Consider the following 20,395-nt stretch of genomic DNA (forward strand, 5'->3'; position numbering starts at 1 on the left):
TATGAACAAGCAGATACAGTCCTATATTAGTATCCCTGTAAAATTTGGTATAAGAGAGTCAGTTTGGTGTCGTGGTAAGAGACGCTGGACTAGGAACCCTGAGACCATGACTTCTAGCCCTGCCTTAGGCATGAAGTCAGATGGTGACTTTGGGCCAGTCACTCTTTCTCAGTCCTAAGATGATGATACTGGCAAGCCACGCCTGAAAACTGCATAGGTTTCTTCATGTAGTCAACAGAAATCAAGACTGACTTGAAGGCACCAAAAAAAAAAAAAAAAGAAAAAGAAAAAGAAAAAAAAAGAGGCTAAACTATACCTGGGATACATATTCAATATGACTATGTACAGAGCCAGAGAAAGCTACACCTTCTATTTAATGCTGATATTAAGATCATTCAGCACAAGCTTAGTGTAGGCTAATGCCTAATTGCATAACTTGATTTCACACTTTGCTACTATATTAAAGGCAACACAGCGTAAGATCCACAAAGTGCAAATGAACATAAATGGAGAACAGAACTAATATTTGTGGGGTAATGGTTAACAGGACAAAGTGATAAACATTAGACATGGAACTTGCTTTATTATTGATTTCAAATCAGCTTGACAGCCAAATAAAGCTACCTGATTTTAGAAGTTCTTAAACTTTATTAAAGATCTTATAAACTCTTACGGTGGCACCAGCTGCTCTCCTAGGAGATACAGCTCACTTGCTGTCAGGTAATTCAACAGTTTTGCTTCTAGTTCTATAATACTGTAGTAGCTACTTTCATGTTACTAAATGATATATTTTCTTGGATCAGCTTGAACTTTTAGTCACAAAACAAACTTTTTTTTTTTTTTTTACCCAAAAGCTGATTAAAGAATAATTGATACACTGGCTGGGTTCACAAATAAAGCCACAATGTGATAGTTTAGTTTGGGCTCTACATACTGTAGAACGTAGCCACAATGATTTGTGAATCAACGTTTGTACTTTCAAATATGAGCCCATGTAACTGGACTTTATTTAGCAAACTATGATTAAGTAAAATATGGCTTAGCAGATTATATGAATCAGGATGTTCTGTCTGAGCCTGAAAAAAGAAATACATTGGTGGTATTGTATAATCTAGAAAAGTATGTCTGAAAAAAAAAAAATCCCAAAGCTGAAAATTCCAAATCTACTACGAAGGTATCAAGGCATGAAAATTTTCTGATTGCAAGAAAGCTAATAAAAACAGTAACAAAAAACTATTGGTGAAAACATCAGGCAGAAAGTCCACTAGTATCAATGGCAGTAATTAGACATATTTGTAGCCAAACTGAAAGAGGTGTATTGAATATAAGAAAAGCTTTAAGAGAATAGTCTGTAACTGGAACATGTTTGAAATGCTACAGAACATTATGTAATGCGCACATTGCAAAAGATTATAAAAAGTCATTTAGCTGCAACAAATAAAATGTTTTATACCTCAATTATCGCATAGTATATATTATTTGTACTAAAGCTGTCATGAGACAAGTCTGAGCAATTTTTAGAGCACAAAGGTAAGAAGTTCAACAAGAAGTTGCGTACAGGTGGAAAAAAGCTCTGAAGTTAGGAATAGTAGTGTAACACCTATTCCAATCTCCTTTTATGCTAACTTGATCATCCGTTCTTAGATTGCTTATCTTCTCCGTTCTTCCTACAGCCAGACTATCCCTCACCCAGTTATAACTTATTCCTGCAGCCATGGCCACCAAATTGTTTCATTTCACAACTAGCACATAAGCATTTCTTTGTTACTAGAGGAAACCTTCATTTCTGTATGACAGATATCAAATTAGTCATATGTAGAGCCAGTGTGGTATAGTGGTGAAGGTGCTGGTCTAGAAACCAGGAGACTGTGAGTTCTAGGCCTCCCTTAGGCATGAAAGCTGGCTGGGTGACTTTGGGCCAATCTCTCTCAGCCCAACCCACCTCACAGGCTCATTGTTGTGGGGAAAATAGGAGGCAGGAATATTAGGTATGTCTGCCACCTTGAGTTATATATATAAAAGGCAGGATAAAAATATAATAAATAATAAATTAATTGTTTATCTTCATGAATCTATTTTAAACATGAAAAGTCTAATCTATCCTAGTATATCTGGAAAATTCACATTTAAGGGAATCAGCACCATAGGCAAGTTTTTCTATACAGGCAGTCCTCATTTAGTGACCACAATTGGGACCAGTAAGTTGGTCATTAAGTGAAGCAGTTCCCAAGGGAAACTGTGACTGTACTTATGATCTTACTCCACTTTTCCTTTGCTTTACAGACCTCTGAAGGTTGTAAATGCAAGGATTGGTCATAAAGTTACTTTTTTATCATTGTTGCAACGGTGGTCGTTAAAAGAGGAAGTCGCTAAATGAGGACTACCTGTAACCTGTGAAGATGTAATCAATAATTTCAAAGGCTGAAAGTTCCTTGCAATAACTACATAGTTCATGAAGGAAGTCTTTGCAACTAGTAAAGCAATGCAAGCACTTTTATAGGAGTGGAACATTGGAAATACTTTATAGCATGGGAAAGTAAAATGGATACCTATTATGTGAACTGTAAATGTTTCTAGCTACATAGGAGGAATGTGTAATTAGAATGTCTCATATTGGGCCAGTTTCCAGAATGTTCACATTCAATGCAAGTATTTGGGGCTTGGCTGTGATGGATCACATCATCTTCCAGTTCCAGACAATCCACTTCAAAACTTCATAAACCACCCCCTGATGCTTACATAGGCCCATTCCAGGTGAAAACAAACATTCCAGAGTTGGATCACTCCAACATGGGAGAGTTTATACATTCCTGCTGTGTTTTGTTATCAAAAAACAAAAAGGACAAATTTCATTAGCACCAAAGTGATGAATTATTTTTCATATAATAAAATTATTTTTCAAATAAAATGCAGATGATTTTTCATATAATAAAAGGCCTTACAGAAGTTATGTCCAATCTTTAGCACAAATTATTCCCCAAAAGGTGATTAAACATATACACAGACTGGCTTATCAAATTTGGTTGTTTATGGAAATCGCACGTAATACAATTTATGATGTAAACTACTTGGGAGTCCTCAGATGTGTGAAGAGGGAAACTGTGGGTGCCACCAATCAAACAGATGCACACTGTGCACAGGGTCCATTACAACCTGTATCCCATGGTCAAACCTGGGTTTCTTGCCACTCCATACTGGAGAATCATGGAATACCAATTTCACTCTGTGGTGCCGCATGTCAGTGCTCACATTTATTGTGAACTGCAAAAGAAAAAAAAAATTACGTCTGGAAGCTATTCAATAGCTTGTATCACCCAGACATCCTTAATTCCACTCAAATTGAATGGCGTTTTATTCAACCTTTTAAATAGGTTGTGTCTGCAAATATTTTAAAAATAAACTTTATCATTGAGCAAGTGCTTCTGGGCAATATTTTCTTTTCATGAAACTTTTTACAGTAGGGTGTAAAAAATCACACATGGTAACCATTCCTTATTGGAATATTCAATGTAGTTTCCAAAGCTGTATTTTTCTTAGCTGTACCTGCTTGAAGACTTCTATTTCAAAAATATAGGTAGTCCTCACTTAACAACCATTTGTTCAGCGACTATTCAAAGTTATGGTGATGCTTAACAAGTGGTACTTACACCCAGTCCCTGAAGTTACAGCCACTGCAGTGCCCCCAGTCATGTAAACAAAATTCAGGCACTTGACAGCCCGCCCTCATTTAAGACCATAGGGGCACTTCAACTCCCCCACCCACCTATCTCCTCCCCCAACTCTGCCCTTTTGGCCACCCTGCACAGTGGTACTTCTTGGTAGCAACACTGGGGCTGAAAAAGAGGCCTGGGGCCTTCAGCAGTCTCAGCTGGCTGCCACTGCCCCCAGATCTCTCTTTCAGCCCTGGCGCCACTGCGGAGTGCTGCCTCAAGCCTCATGCCACGGCCAGCCACTCCAGCTGCCCTGTGCTTCACAGGCCCTGCCACACCCAGCTGACCTTCACTGTCTTCCTCCCACTGCTGACGAGGCGTGCCCAGCCTGACCCTATGCAAAGCAGCTGCTGGCCGCACCAGGCCTTTCCAAGACTGCTCACACCATTCTCCAAATAGCGCATACTGTTCTTGCAATGCTTTGGAAGGCCTAAGCAGCTTTCTGAAGGCTTTTCAAAGCATTGCATCGCATCGGTGTGTGCTATTTGGAGAATGGCAGGTGCGGCCTTTTCGTGAGGTTTCAGAGGCCTTAGAAGCCTTCCAAAGCATTGCAAGAACAGCACGCTTGCCCTTCTCCAAATCATGTACCATTCTTGTGATGCTTTGGAAGGCCTTGAGAATGGCATGCAAGATTTGGAGAATGGTGGGTAGGGCCTTCTCACGAGGTTTCAGAAGGCCTCAGAAGCATCGCAAGAAAAGCACAGTGGCCTTGGGATGAAGTCTTGGCACAGCCAGCAGCTGCCTCACATAAGACCAGGCTGAGTGTGCCTGAACAGCAGTGGGAGGAAGAGTGCGAAGGTCAGCTGGGCCCCGCAGGGCCTACGGAGTGCAGGGCAGCAGGGGCTTTGTGCTGGGGTGCTCAGGTGGCTGGCTGCGGTGCAGGGCTTGAGGTGGCGCCAGGACTGCAGTAGAGGCCCGGGGGCAGTGGTGGTTGGCTGAGACTGCTGAAGGCTCCAGTCTCTACTTCAGCCCCAGCGCTGCCACTGAGGAGTGCTGCTATGCAGGGCAGCCAAAAGGGCAGAGATGTGGTGGTGGGGGGGGGGAGATAGCCGGGTGAGGGGAGTTGAAGAGGAGGTAGAAGAGGCATTCCCTTACCTTACCAAGACTCGGGGCTGGGAGGAACCAAGCTGTGAATGGCTTGGATCAGGGTGGACCCTTGCCTAACGACTGGTGGGATTTGGTTAACAACAGCAATGGGAACTGATGGGATAGCTGTCACTATGTGATGCAGTCACACAATATTGTGCTTTATGACCACATTGCTTAGCGATGGGTATTCTAGTCCCAATTACTGTTGCAATTCTAGGACTACCTGTAATGTTAAGCCCCATTATTGCCAGTAGATTTGCCCAACAAAACAATCTTTTTTCTGTTTAATTTCAGCATAAAATAATACAGTGCTTCAAATTTAGAAACGACTAGGCCAAGATTATATAAAGTGAACAAAATTCCTGATATAAAGATCTGAAAATAAGCAAAGAAATCACAACACTTACCAATGTAACTGTCATGCCCATTACTATAGGAACATATATAAAGTCAAGAGTAGTGATCTGCAACAGACAGCAGTCTTGGTCAGGGTTCATGTGGACATCTGCATACCGGATAGGTGGTTGAAGTTGTTTCAAACATTTATTCTTGAACTTGGGAGACTCAAGAGAAATATTTCATTCAGTTAACCAGAAACTGATTCCATTTCTACAAACTTTTAAATTGCATGTTTGGAAAAGAGTCATGTGCCAAAGCAGGAGAATTTGTACATCTGTCTTGAAAGATCAGGACCAATTGACTTAAATATGTTTATTTTCTCCTCTGGAGAAATAATGTGGCATTTAATAGTTTTAATATTATTTGCAGGTCTGTCTTTGAAAGATCAGGACCAATTGACTTAAATATGTTTATATTTTTCTCTGGAGAAATAATGTGGCATTTAATAATTTTAATATAAATCTTGGCTACAATGGAGATTTTCATATTTCACTCTCTGAATTTAGAGCGCTTGCTTTTGCTATGGATATGGTTTCAGATGACTAAGGCTGTAGTTTGAAGATGACCAAGTGGTAGCTAGTAAGACTAACAGGAGCCTGAATTAATGAGCAACAATCCTGTTATATTTTAAGTAAACTAGAAACAATTTCTGTCTATACACTTTTCTTTTAGAGGAAATAAATCTATGAGATATATTGCACTCAAGATTGGTATTAACACACCACTCCTCACAATAACAAATTTTATGTAGTTTGTATCAGTTTTACTACATGCTGTTTCATGTTCTGGAAAAGCAGAGATACATTGCTGTTCTGTCTCTTATGAAGGATTTTGGGGGAAATATAGATTTTGTGCCACAATTCAGTAGACTGTCCAACTTGGTTAGGATAGCACCAGCCTGATCACCAGCAAGGGAAATGAATAGATTGTGCATCACTGCAGTTTCACAAAATACCCCAAATTCCCCACTCTTACTCTAAACAATATGAACAGAATTTCATATTGGACAGAAATCTAGACATGTACCTTGCCAAACAAGATACATTCTGATATATTCATAGGTAGAACAATGGGTTATAAAAACCAGTGAGCTATTCTGAAATACTGGAATTCTGACATTGATAAATATTTAGCTTTCATACCTGCCTTTGGAATTTGAAGCTGAATTCCCACAGTGAAGACTGCTGGTTAATCTTTTTAGACCAGAAGAGCAGGCACTAGTCCAGAAAAAGAGAAACATTTGTGGTCTGTGGGCATATTACACAGACATAAAGCAATAAAGCACTAGCTTTCCAACATCTTGTGAGTCAAGATCTTGGATTACTGAACTGAATTATATTAAAACAGTCAATTCAGGAGTTTCTATACTTCAACAAATCATTCTGAGGATAAAAGTAAACAACACTGATATCAGTTGCAAAAGTACAATATTATAATTGTGCACTTCCTGTTCTGAACACAAATAGATAAATGGAAATAAAGCCCAAGCTTTGTGGTTGAATTTAAACAAGTATTTCCACAACTGAACCTAGTGATAATGATTCCAAGATACTAAGCATCGCCCATTATTTGCTTTACCAAGAGAAAACCAGAAAACTGCATGGTCCAGAACAGGGCATAGACATTCTAGATGTCTATGGAGAAAGCAGCTGTCATACAAGATGCCCATTCACAGGCATCCACTACATCTGAACAGTAACATATCACCTCTTACGACAATAGCTGTTCTACCGTGAAAATACCAATATAACACAAGCTTGATTTTTTTATCCTTTTATAGGTTTTATCATAATTTCTTTGTTTTGATTGTTGTGAGCTGCCCAGATTCATTGGGAATTCAGCGGCATGCAAGTTTAATAAATTAATAATAGTAATAAGAAGTAAAGGCAGACCGTGCTACTATAACAACTGATAGCATATTCTTTCATCAAAAGTATTGTCCCAACAAGCACAGTAATACTATTACTATAGGGAGTAAGCACATCATCTCTATCAAGCCAATTATTTAGGTTGAGCATACAGGTAATCCTTATTTAGCGACCACACTTGGGACTGGCAACTCAGTCATTAAGCAAAGTGGTCACTAAGAGGAACCACAACTGTGCTTATAATCTTACTTCAGCTTCCCTTTGCTTTACAGACCTGAGAAGGTTGTAAATGCAAGGACTGGTCACAAAGTTACCTTATCATCACTGTCGTAACTGCAAACAGTTGCTACACAAGGCAGTCACTAAATAAGGACTACCTGTATTAGATTAAGAGGGATGCAGCTCGTAGAATTAGCCCTGTCCTCTGAGAAACCTGGAATATTAGTTAAAAGGAGGAAAGTGTTAGCAGGTTGCTAGGAAAGCCTTTGGCCCAGGAGAGATCAGAAAAGTCACACACCAGGCATTTCTATAAAAATAATTTTATTTACAGAAAGCAAACATATTTACAGGCTTTCAGTGAGAGCTGCTTAACTCTCTACATGCCTACACAGAAGGGAAACAAACTAAAACAAGTCCAGGCAAGTTCTTCTCCCCAGGTGCAAAAATTAACATCTGAAAAGAGGACAACTAAATTCAATCTCTTCACCCAGCCAAAATGATTAGTTACCATAGTAACCTTAATCTGTAGTAGAAAACATATTAACACTCCCCTTTTTATACTACAGAATAAGATGCAAACCAATTTGCTTTGTTAACTCTTTGTGTCTTTCCATTCACATTATCTCCCCTTTGGTTTAACAGAAAGCTACCATCATTCTTCCTGTGTATTTCCAAACCTAGGTAATTTGTTACAGTTCCAAGGGTTTTTAATGTGAAATGGCTTTTCATGCAGGCTTCAAAATCAAGCCTTTTTCTGTTGGTGTGAACAGCAGCAAATCATCAACTTAAATGCACAGATACATACAGCCTTGTTTGTCTTTCTTCATATATACACATGGATCTGCTTTTCCTTTTTCAAAACCAAAATTCTGCAGTTTTTCATCTAATTTTTGGTTCCAGGATCTAGCAGCTTGTTTTAACCCATAGATTGACTTCTGCAGTTCACAGACTAGATTCTCCCCTTTTTCATAGCCAGGGGGTTGCTGCATGTATAATTTGTGGTCTAAATCACCATAGAGAAATGCAGTTTGAATGTCATAGTGGTGAACTGACATTCCTTTGTGTGCAGCAATTTTTAACAGTAATCTAATAGATTCACTTTTAGTAACTGGTGCAAAAGTCTTGTCAAAGTCTAAATCTTTCCTTTGAGTGAACCCTTTTGCAACTAACCTTGCTTTAAATTTTTGGATTTTGCCATCAGCATCCCTTTTCAGTTTGAAAACCCACCTGCAACCTAGACAGCGTTCATTGGGAGGTTTCCATGTTTTATTTTCTTTCAAGGATGCTAACTCCTGTTGCATGGCAGAATGCTAATTTTGTGCAATCTCAGGTGGTAAAGCATTCACTTGTTCTAAAGACTCAGGTTCTGTGAATATGTGAAATGCCTTTACTGTTTCAGCCTGAAAACGGAGGAATGCCTTTATTACTCTTCTGAGACCTGCGAGGTAATACAGGGCTTAAATTTTGACTCCTATCACTGTCCTGAGAAGCATCTGTCTCATCAGACAGATCTTCAGTTTGCTTTTCTGGTTTAATGTCCTCATCAGGCAAAAGATCACCATCAGCAAGTCCTTGCTGTTCTCTTGTGGTGGTCAGATCAACTGGAGAGCTAGAGTTTAATCTCCCCCAGTTCTGTTTAGCAAAAGAAGCGCTTTTGCTAATAATTAATTTCTCTCCCATTATGAACCTGTAGCTCCTTTGGCTTTGTTCATAGCCAACAAAGATGGCTTTCTTTGTTGTGGGGCCTCCTTTCCTTCTCTGTTGTTTTGGACTATGAACCCAAGCAGTGCTACCAAACACACTCAGATGGTTTACCTTTGGTTTCACACCATAAAACAAATGGAGTGTCCTGAATCACAAAGTTATACAATCTGTTTTGTACATAACAGGCAGTAGATATTGCCTCTCCCCAATACTTAAATGATAAATGTGAATCTTTAAGCATGCATTCCATCGCATTTTGCAAGGTTCTGCCCTTTCTTTCAGCAACACCATTTTGCTGAGGGGCGTAAGGGTTAGAAAGAATTTGTTCTATCCCCTTTTCCACTAGGAACCTTTTGAATTTGTGAGAAAGGTACTCTCCTCCTCTATCATATTGGAGTGCAGATACAGGCCTAGGGAATTTTCCATTTGCCCATGTCACAAAACCTTTAAATTTCTCAAATGCCTCATCTTTATGTTTTAAGATGTAGATAAATGTGTATCTTGAGAAATCAATGATGGTCATTGCATACCTTGCTTGTCCAAGACTTGGAGCAAAAGGACCAATAATGTCAGAGTGTACAATTTCCAAAGGTCTAGTTGTAACTCTGTCACTGTGCTTACTCACAGGAGCTTTTAGTGTTTTGCATTCTTTGCAAACCACACAATCTAAGTATTTGTCACAGGGTTTTATCTTTAGGTCAGCACACAGCTGTGGCATTTGTGCTATATACTTGAAATTAGCATGACCAAATCTTCTATGCATCAGGTGTACACACTGGTCATGACATGGAGTGTTGCCAACTGCAGCCTTGCAGCTTGGCTTCCTTGCATTTTGCACAATGTACAAGGAGTCTTTTAATATACCAGTAGCAGACAATTTTTCATTTTTACGTATCTCACAACCATTTTTCTTAAATGTTATGACATACCCTGTTGCAGCCAACTGTGCCACAGATAAAAGGTTTGATTGTAAATCTGGCACATACAACACACCTTTTACAGTTTCTCCCAAGCAGGATAAATACAAGTCATCTTGTCCCATATTTTTGGTCACAGACCCATCAGCCAAAGATACATTTTGTCTTTCAGTTTTAGACAGTGACACAAAAGAGCTTTTACAATTATATAAATTACAGTTGGCCCCAGAATCTAACACCCATACATCAGAATTACCCTTCTCAGCAACCTGTGCAATTTGGGTTGTCTGAAGAGCCTTCTTCTGTGTTGCCCTTGTGTTCTTCTTCTCTGTCTTTCTACTCTTGGGTCTCAAGGCACAGTCTTTCTGCAAATGTCCAGCTGAACCACAAGTGAAGCATCGCTGGTTGGCTAGTGCTGTGGCCTCAGCTTCTTTTCCGGTACTGCAGCTTTCCAGAAGAGATGGGGGGGGGGAATCTTTCCTCTCTTCTCCCATTCAGCAAGTAAGCTCTGTGTAACATACGATGGGGTGAGGTCTGCTTCAGGCATAGCCTCCAGGGTACAAATCAGCGTGTCCCACGTTTCATTCAGTGAGGATAGGAGGATATAGGATTTTGTGAGAGGTGTAAATTCCATTCCTCTCTCCTGCAACTCAACAAACAGCTGCTGAATATAATGCAGGTGCTCAGGAAGGCTATCTCCTTCTGCAAGGTAGGCTTTGTACAGCATTTTTGTCAGGGTAACTTTACTCCCTGCTGTTGCCTTTACATACAAGTCTCTCAAAGCATCCCAAAGTTGCTTTGCAGACTGCATACCTCGCATGTGGACTAGCTGATTGTCTTCAACTCCCAGGATAATGGTGGCTCTAGCCCGCTCATCCTGTCTAAGCCATTCAGCACTGGGATTTTGGGGGGTTTGCTCACCAACTGTCAGCCAAAGATTCTCTCTGCGAAGATACATCTCCATCTTCAGGGCCCAATTCAAATAGTTGGTCTCTGATAGGCACTCCAGAGGCATTGCTGAGGGCTGGGAGGTAGCCATGGCTTCTTCCTTCTTTTGCAAGTCACCTCAGCTGGCTTCTTTGTCCTGTAGACCGGCAATTGCTGGAAAATCTCCAGGTGGCTCCAAAGAAAATCTTCACAGGTCTTTGCTACCTGCCTTTAAATTGTGCATGAGGTGTGGAGCTGATCTCTCTATTCTCTCTGGGTTTTACTGGGCTGCTTACTGGGCCCATAACCTAGTAGCAGATTGCTAGGAAAGCCTTTGGCCCAGGAGAGATCAGAAAAGTCACACACCAGGCATTTCTATAAAAATAATTTTATTTACAGAAAGCAAACATATTTACAGGCTTTCAGTGAGAGCTGCTTAACTCTCTACATGCCTACACAGAAGAGAAACTGAAACTAAAACAAGTCCAGGCAAGTTCTTCTCCCCAGGTGCAAAAATTAACATCTGAAAAGAGGACAATTAAATTCAACCTCTTCACCCGGCCAAAATGATTAGTTACCATAGTAACCTTAATCTGTAGTAGAAAACATATTAACAAAGTAGCTGAATACTTAAGTATTTCCTAAGACATAGATAATCCACATGCCAGCTGTCCTACCCTTCAGATGTGTACCAACTGGTATGCTGCTCCAAACAGTGGATGTGTCTTTAAGGGCAACTTTTGCTGACACCACAACAGCTCCAGTGTCCCACAGAAGCTACACTGAGAAAGAGAAAGGGAAATTAAATAGGAAAAAGCTGGATTCAGTAACCAAAAAGAAAAATACCAGACTCTTTCTACTTTGCATGCTCAGTGTTTGTAGTGAACTCCCATAAATGAGAGGAGATTCTAAATGAGAAAAAACGAAGTCCAAGCATAGAGGCTCTGTGACTATACAGTGTACAAAGATACTGTTATGCACATATGCAAGATGTGCATTTTAGCAATTTTAAGGAGCAACTGAATCATTTCTATGTTTTTGGAATTCAACCAAATTTATAACTGTTACTGCAATACAGATTTTTTACATTTAATTTCCTTTTTTAATGCTAATTTTACCCACAAAAGGATACACAAATTGTTAGTACGATACTAACTGTGGACACCAAAGCCGTTGTGATGTGAATATGAAGCATTCAGGATAGAAACCTTTTTCTACTGGATTGGGAATCAACTAACCCCACCTAAAGGATCTGAGTTTATTTTTAACACACGGTAGTAAACTGCTTGACCCAGATGTTAGTCATCATTCATCTTATTGCTTAACAAATACTCCATAATGAAACTATGATGTCCCAAACAGGAAACCAAAAATACTAAAGCTATATTTAAGATTCAACGTTTTGATTTCTGCATTGGTAACATCAGCCAAACATAATAAATGTAAAACATTAATAACAAGCTTGTAGAGGTCTACAGAATTACTTCTAGTAAAGGCAACTTCTGTCTAATTGTGTATTGGGAAGTGGGCTCATTCACATGCTTTTCACTAGCTTGAAAGAAATCTGTTAATACTCAGCTGGATAGATCTTCTTTTCAAAGTGTTAACTTACTTTTGAATTTTTTAGGGTGCTTGGAGTAGTCTCTGGGATACTTGGATTTCTGGCTATCCGGGAAACAAAAGGTTTATATATATGGTATAAGGAACGAATTACACATGCACGAAGGCAGTACATCTTTTCCATTGATTCTGGCTGTAAACGGATTGGGAGGGATGCATTCCTATTGTAATGCCTAAATAAGAAAAATTAGAAATTGTAATAGTAAGATAGGGATGAAATACACGCCCTGCACTCTGAGATCATGCCGCTGAAATCTGGAAGCATAGCAACTGATTTTGGTGGCATTTTTTTTTTCATAGTAATGGGTAGGAATAGAAGCAAGAGGCCTCTGGGAAGCAAACTGTTTCTATTCTCACCCTTAACTGCCCCTTCTCTGCAACCCTCCTGAAATCATGCTGTCAGTTATTATGGAACTGAAATTGCATTGATGGGGGACTGGAGGCCTCCTGCTAACATTTTCATCCTTAACTCCTCAAAAGCAAAATAATAACAATAACAGTACAACTTAAGTAGTGCAGCTCCATCCTTGTCCCATCCAGAAGGTCAACATGCAACCCCCAAACTCTCATAGGAAAGTAAGTTAAAAGGTATTCTAGTTGAATGTTCCAACTATCATGATGCCTCTTCCCTAATCCTCATTATTTCTTATCAAATGCTTAATTTTTTGTATTGTCAGCTGCATTAAGGCACTCTCCTATAAATTAGTACTGTTGGGTCATGTCAGCTAAAAGTCTAATATTAGGAATTACTGTGTTTACCTAAAAGAAAGACTACCTTGAATTCAAGACCCATTTCCTGCTGAACGATTAGACAGGGGAAAAAGTTACAAAAACAGAAAAATTCTGCGCAATGTCCTATCTTATCAGTATAGCATTGCCAATTCTAACTGAAACTATTCCTAGAGATTTGTATTATATACATGGGAGGATCATATGACTCATTAGCACCAGTCTAAAATATCCCATTTCATCTGACTCAAGAAAATCAAAGCAATCACATGAAGTTACAAAATGGAAGTCGATTTCATTGCCACACAGAACTATAACAGTTACTAATTTACTAGCTCTCAGACTTAACAAGTACCTTCCGATGAATCTCAGCAATTTCTCTTTGACAATAACGCAGTTGTGTCTTTATACCATATGTATATTTTGTAATGTATGCTGTCAATTATACATACATATTTTATATATCTATGCAGGCTTTGGATTCAAAGACAAAAAGGCACTTGGGAGTATAGGAAGGCAAACCCAGCAGCTATGTGCAACACCTTAAAGCAGTTGCGTTGTTTCCTGGGATTGTGTGGCAATTAATGTGCAATCCCAGGAAAATAGGTCCTTGGTTAAAGAGCTGCAGACAGATGCTAAGTCTGCACCCCACATGCTATGCACACCTTTCTGCTTTCAAATGTGAAGTGATGCATAGCCCTAACATTTTGACGCTTACTATTCTAATCAAAAAGGGTATACCAGAGTCATGGAAAGGTCTGGGGAAATTGTATCTCACAACGAAATGTGTCATTAAATATTGAAATTAATTCCTATACAAACTATTCATAAGGACGCCACTACAAATAATTTGTAGCTTCTGCAGAAGCTCGCTGAATTGCTAAAAATATATACAGTATGGAATAAAGATTCTACAAGCTGTCATACCTTCTATAAAGTCTGGTCCAGAATACAGCTGTACAAGTAACAGTCCAGGCCCTTTTGCAAATTAGAGAAAAATTCACAGTGTCCTCTGGGCGTATATAGGATGCCAACATCAACCATATATCAATTGGATATTCTTTGCCTACCACAGTATCAGAGTTTTCTGAAATCAAAAACAAGCAGTGTAATTGGCCATGCTTCAAGAAGTAAGAAAGTGGCATGACTTTATTTGAAGAGCTAAATGTGGTATGTTATTGTGAAAGTGAAATTACACTAAAGTAACAGTTAAAACAACAGACCTTACCTTTATGCCTTTTGCTTTTCTTTTTTCTATCAGTCATGAAATATTCATCAGTGGTGAAATATTTAGAATCCATTTCATCACCACTGTCATAGGACTCTGCCACAGATAGTATTTCATCAGTAGGTACAAAGGATGCTTCCAAACCACAGAGTGATTTCACTAGAATCATAAATAAATTGAAGAACTTGAGATACAAGAATTAGCAGATGTCCTAGAATCAAGGGTGTAGATTAAATTCATGTTGATAATCCAAACTACCAGAGAAGAAACAATTGGAAAAATAGGAAGATCCAAACACAAATTCCTTTTGGGGCCAGTAGGCACAAAGAAAGGTGTTGGAGGTCATATTGTCATCCTGATTGTCATGTGGGACAATGTGCATTCCATTATATGAAAGATAATCTTTCTGTCTAGTTCTTGTGGTGAGGAAGGCTCCAGTTGCTTGAAACGGCCTAGTGGCCTGGCCTGCCTTAGGAAACTTGCAGTTAAGATTCATCTAAGAAGGAATGTTTCACACAAGAGAGGGTGAAGGACTGGAAAGGTACCCTAAGAAGCAGACAAGTTAAGGCAGGGACATCACAGACCAAACCATAACCACTGGTTTATAAAAAATGTGAAGAAAAACTAGGCAGAAGAAGCTTAAGAAAAAGAGAGGTGACAAAGAATCTTAGTTCAGAGACAGGCTAATTAGAATGGGACCAAGGGGGTGTTTTAGGAAAGCCAGTCAACGGACATTCTGCTAGAGGAAGTGGGAAAAGGGGCAGCAATCTGGAAAACAAGCATCTTGAATCAGTGGATAGTGGAGACATACAGCTGGATAAAAAGAGGACCAAGAAGGATGTTAGACTGGGACAAGGAAGAAAACAAATACAGTGATTTGCACTAGCTGAATTAGCTAGTGACTTGCACTAGCCAATTATTTAGATTGAGGTTACCTGAAAAATCCTTTTGATATCTACAGGTAGCCCTTGACTTATGACCATTTGTTCAGCAACTGTTCGAAGTTACGACGGCACTGAAAAAAGTGACGTATGACTGGTCCTTGCACTTATGACTGTCAGAGCATCCCCACGGTCACGTGACCAAAATTCGGGGACTTGGTGATTGGCATGTATTTATGACAGCTGCAGAGTCCCAGGGTCATGTGATTGCCATTTGTGACCTTCCCAACTGGTTTCCAACAAGCAAAATCAATGGGGGAGGCTGGACTTGCTTAACGACCATGTGATTTGCTTAATGACCATGGCAAAAAGGTTGTAAAACCAGGTGTGGTCACATGATGCCTCACTTAATGACCACATCACTTAGCGACCAAAGTTCTGGCCCCAACTGTGGTGGTAAGTCAAGGACTATTGTATCATTTTTTTCTGGATTAAGATTATGGGTAGACTTTCTTTTTTCCACAGTGATCTACAGTGGTCAGGGCTTCCAAAATTAACAGCCTAGGGTTTTTGTTTTGCTTTACAACTCTAAAATCAACCTATTTCTTGAGAAGAGGCTGAGGACTGACATAGAAACTCCATCATTTAAACACAGTAGAAATATAGGGATAGAAAGTTATCATGTACTGCAGCATTAAGATCTGGTGTTATTTTGAAGATATACATATTATATTTCATAAATATTTTATAATTTTATTAAAAGTTTTAAAACAAAGGCAAAAATACAAACTAATATAAAGTAAGGAAGAAAAAAGAAAAAGAAAGAAATCAAAGAGAAAGCTAAAAGACTCTTGCACCCTAGAGTCCCTCCCACCAGCTTGGAATTTTATAGCCTCTTGGATTTTATATTTATTTATTGCATTTTATAATTGTAATGTATTTGATTTTTATGAGATTTTAACGTTTATGGCTGTAGTTTGATTTTATTGTAAACTGCCCAGAGTCCCTCTTTTGGGGGAGATGGGTGGTAATTAAATTCGAATAATAAATAAATAAATAAATAAAAGTGCAGGAAAGAAACAAAAGTAAAAAGAAAAAAGAAAGAAAAAAGATTCCTTCACTGTAGGTATTGCCAAATCTTTCCATCTTTGTGCATACAATAATCCCGCTGTGGTTATCATATACAAAAATGAAGTTCCATTACTTTTTTTCCCCAACTGTTTGTCCATCAATCCCAAGAGGAAGACTTCTGGTCTCAATTGTATATTAATCTAAAATCCTCTTAATTAGTGTATGTACATATTATCTTTCATAAATACATATGTTACTTCTTTATTTTAAGATACATACCTAAAATACTACCACTAAATTCTTCAGAAAGCATCTGATTTCCAGATGGAGTGGATATACAGTTATTTTAAAATCCGGAAAAATTACAAGGGAATTAAAATTCAAGCAAATATTATTAATTCTATTTTTATACTGTTCTTCCTTCCAAAGATTTCAAAAGTAGTACAATCTTCAATAAAACAATTAGCACAATTTACAGTAAAACTATGTATCATAAGGCAACACAGTAAACATTTAAGAATGAAAATGCTTATTTTAAAAAGGAACTCTGATCCTGGAGTAGTTCTTACTGGGCAAATGCATGGATGAACAAGCATATCTTCAGTTGTTATTAAAAATAAAACAGCATAGGCACTCATGCCTCACTTAGGATAAAGTTTGGTAACTGGGACCCTGTCACAGAAAAGACCCAATATCCTTGCCATGGTGTTGTTGCGAGACCCACCTATGGAACCATGAACATGATTTCCTCAGCAGGGTTAAGCAGATTTTGAGGAAAGCAAGTTTTCAATTATTTAGATCCTAAGCCATTTAGGCCTTTCTAGGCTAATGTTAATACCTTAAATGTTAAACTACCGTTCTGTGTTCTCTGCATTTTAGGAACTTCATGCAAATGTTTTTGCTCATTTATCCTTGAAAAGTAAGAGCTACCATGATTCAAGGAAATTTTGCTGATGGCTTAGAATGTTAATAAAGAGTTAACTGGTTAAACCTCTATGTCCATAAAGTTAAAAGAACTTACAGGGTTAAAAAAGAGAGACAGTTCATGGGTGGACAGTGAGAAAAAAGGTGAAAACAAATATTTCTAAAAGAAAAAAATGACTTTGGAAACTCCTTGTGAAAAGTCTAATGTTCGTGCTGTAATTAAACACATAGAAATGGTTTTGTTCATTATTCTTTAAACAGAAACAATTTATCATGTCTTACAGTAACCGTTCATAAAAGTTTATCATTATTTATTCCCCGAGAACAGGGGAAGAAACATAAAATACCTCCACCCTTCATACAAACATTTAGATACAATATTACCTGGAAAATAGATACGGGATACAAGACCATCAATTTAGACCCTAACATTTTAAGGCTGGGTGACCTTGGGCTAGTCACTTTCTCTCAGCCCCAGGAAGAAGGTCATGGCAAACCTCTTCCTAAAAACCTTGCCAAGAAAACTGCAGGGATTTGTCCAGGCAGTCCCAAGAATCGGACACGACTGAACAGATTATATATATATATACATGCGCTCTTACATTTATTATTTCTGGATGGTAGTAGTGAGTTCTTAAAACAATCTACCCTTGAATAAGCTTTTACTTGATTACTAACCTAAAGTTGATAATGTCTAATTTGTAATCAGAATTTGATTTAAACAGCTCTGTACTGAATATTTCAAATTGTCTTCTAATCTTAAAAGCTACAAATAAAGTAAATAAATCAAACATTCAAGAATAAGAATCTGAAAATTCAGACTATAATTCCTATCTCACTTAGATTTCATTTGAACTACAGATATCCAATTAAGAGGCATATTAAAAATATTAGTTTGTCTAAGATTATGTAGAACTATTGCTAATCAAGTTAATCATATATGTACAATTTGTATCTTTATTTCTATGCATATCCTATATGTATTTGAATAAATTAATTCCTGGAAAAGAGTTTGAAAGACTTTGAAAAAACAAACAGAGGAAACATCTCTGACAGGCAGTTCATAATGTAATATATCTGCCATCTAGAACTCCATCATTGCACAAAAAAAATATGATTAAGCAGAAGGCAAATGAACACAAATCAAGATGCTAAAAACAAATACAAATACAGAGCAGATAAATTTGCAAACATACTCCAAATGTCATACTTTTTTTGAAGTGATTTTTGTATCAGAAAGCACCATACTGCCTGACAGTTTTCCAGAGAAGCTATAGGACAAATAAGACAGAATTATGGACTTCCCACAAATATCACAAAACATACTTTTAAAAAGCTCAAGGCGTAATTATTTTTACTGCTGGACCAACAGTAAATTAGTCTTGTGTTTCCAGGACACACTGAGCCACAAACTCACACCATATTTTAGCCTGTTTTTTTGTGGAATCTCAATCAGTATGGTTACCTTATGCTTCAGAGTTCTGTATAAACCCGGAAAATTGGGTTCAGTAGGCGCAGCTTTTAAGATAAAAACCCCGCGAGCATTTTCGGCCAAACTCACCTTCCTGTTGCACCGCGTTGGCCACAGCTTTTTTAACGCGTCCGGATTTCACCACAGCAGGATCCGAATTTGCGTAGTCGGCCACAGTCACTGCGGAAAGAAAGCGAATGCTCAGGCACCGGATCAGGGAACAATGGCTGCCATCAGACATCATGCCTAGGCCTCACTACTCACTCCGCTCTAAGCAGACGTCTTCGGCCCGAAACTTGAGACGCTTTCGAGCTCCGCGTTTGCGCATGGCGGAAGGAAGTGCCGCTACCGGTCGGTCTCGGGGTGCCATTTCGTTAGAGATGGCCGAGCCGCTGAGCCTACCAGGTCTGCTCCGCGCAGCTCCTCAGCCATCCCGTCCCTACCGGCATAGTGACCTGCCGACACAGCAACTCTCGCGATACCCAGAAGCACCTAAGCGCGAGAAAGATAGACGACACTGACTGTGCCTACAGAAGCATCATCAATTGAGACGGGAGAGGCTCTGCGGTCCGGGGTACTGGAGTGGTTTTGTCTCCAAGCTTTTTGGCTACAAGGCGTGCTCGGATTATTTTGTATTCTCTCATATACGGTATTTGTTTTCAAATATACTGCCAGTGGGTGGTCTCCTCCCGGTAGGATTTCTTTTCCATTCCTAGCTTCGCATTTTTCCTATACGAAGAAAAGGAGTGGCATGGCAGATAGCATCTTGTGTCTTGAATAAACACTCCGCCCGTCCTTTTTAACGGTTTTTGAAAGAAGGAGTCGAGAAACCTAATTTCGGCTGGGATTAATTGGACCCATCTTTGCGGTCCAGAACCGCATTTTAGTACTGTAATGGTCGTAGGGGCCAGAGTCCATCCTTAGGCGTACTTGCACTCTTCTGTTCCTCATTGCATTGAGCTATGCCTTTTTCTGCCTTGCCACGAAGGAAATAAACCAGAGACAAACCATTTCATTTTTCTCCCAGTGAAGCAGGGAAAAGTGGCAGGCTGGATGGAGAACCGAACTGAACAGGAATCTCCACTGAACTCCTTGAAAGGACAGACACCTTTTAGATCATCCTTTCTCAACTTTTTGACCCTGGAGGAGCCCTTGAAATATTTTTCAGGCCTTGGGGAACCTTTGAGCCTGCATATTCAGGCTCAAATATAAGCCAGAAGTTACAAAATTATTATATTCATTCCATGGGTAGGCCTGTATATATGCATTAAGGGTGTTCTTAAACTAAAAATAAAAAATGAAACTCACCCCTTTAATGTGAAGTTGCCCGAATCAGAAATGTTTAAAATAAATCGTGATCTCTAGTGACCTCTTGTGGAACCCTAGGGTTCCACGGAACTCTGGTCGAGAATCGCTGTTTCAGATGCTTTCTCTAACCTAGACTCCACCAGGTAGTGATGTATTATTATGCTGCACAGTGGATTAAACAGAAAAGCATGTTGAACTGTTTCCCTCTGTGGGAAACTATATTGTAGATGTTCCTTTAAGACAACCTCCATGGATGAGAAAAGTATTTTAATTGTACTGCGCAAATACTCACAACTTGGCTTCCTGTGGTTGTTTTCAAGTAAGGTACAA

At 39.0% G+C, this 20,395-nt stretch overlaps 1 protein-coding gene across 11 annotated transcripts; it reads right to left on the reverse strand.

Annotated features, from left to right (window-relative positions):
• Positions 1-1,429: 1,429 nt before the first annotated feature.
• On the reverse strand, positions 1,430-19,244 carry TMEM183A (transmembrane protein 183A). Of its 11 annotated transcripts, none has more exons than XM_063297334.1 (9): positions 19,022-19,244; positions 18,848-18,937; positions 14,411-14,569; positions 14,110-14,269; positions 12,446-12,626; positions 11,526-11,615; positions 6,341-6,415; positions 5,207-5,263; positions 1,430-3,261 (listed from the first exon to the last, which is right to left on the reverse strand). In XM_063297334.1, the coding sequence occupies exons 1-9, from the start codon at positions 19,125-19,127 to the stop codon at positions 3,079-3,081; spliced, it is 1,101 nt and encodes a 366-aa protein (XP_063153404.1). In that variant the 5' UTR covers positions 19,128-19,244; the 3' UTR covers positions 1,430-3,078. The 11 variants fall into 11 exon arrangements, 6 of the variants coding, with proteins under 6 accessions (XP_063153404.1, XP_063153400.1, XP_063153399.1 ...); XM_063297330.1 differs by having other exon boundaries at positions 5,207-5,353; XM_063297329.1 differs by having other exon boundaries at positions 5,207-5,362; positions 19,022-19,243.
• Positions 19,245-20,395: the final 1,151 nt, after the last annotated feature.

Source organism: Candoia aspera, chromosome 3, assembly GCF_035149785.1.
Source record: "Candoia aspera isolate rCanAsp1 chromosome 3, rCanAsp1.hap2, whole genome shotgun sequence".
Lineage (NCBI taxonomy): Eukaryota > Metazoa > Chordata > Lepidosauria > Squamata > Boidae > Candoia > Candoia aspera.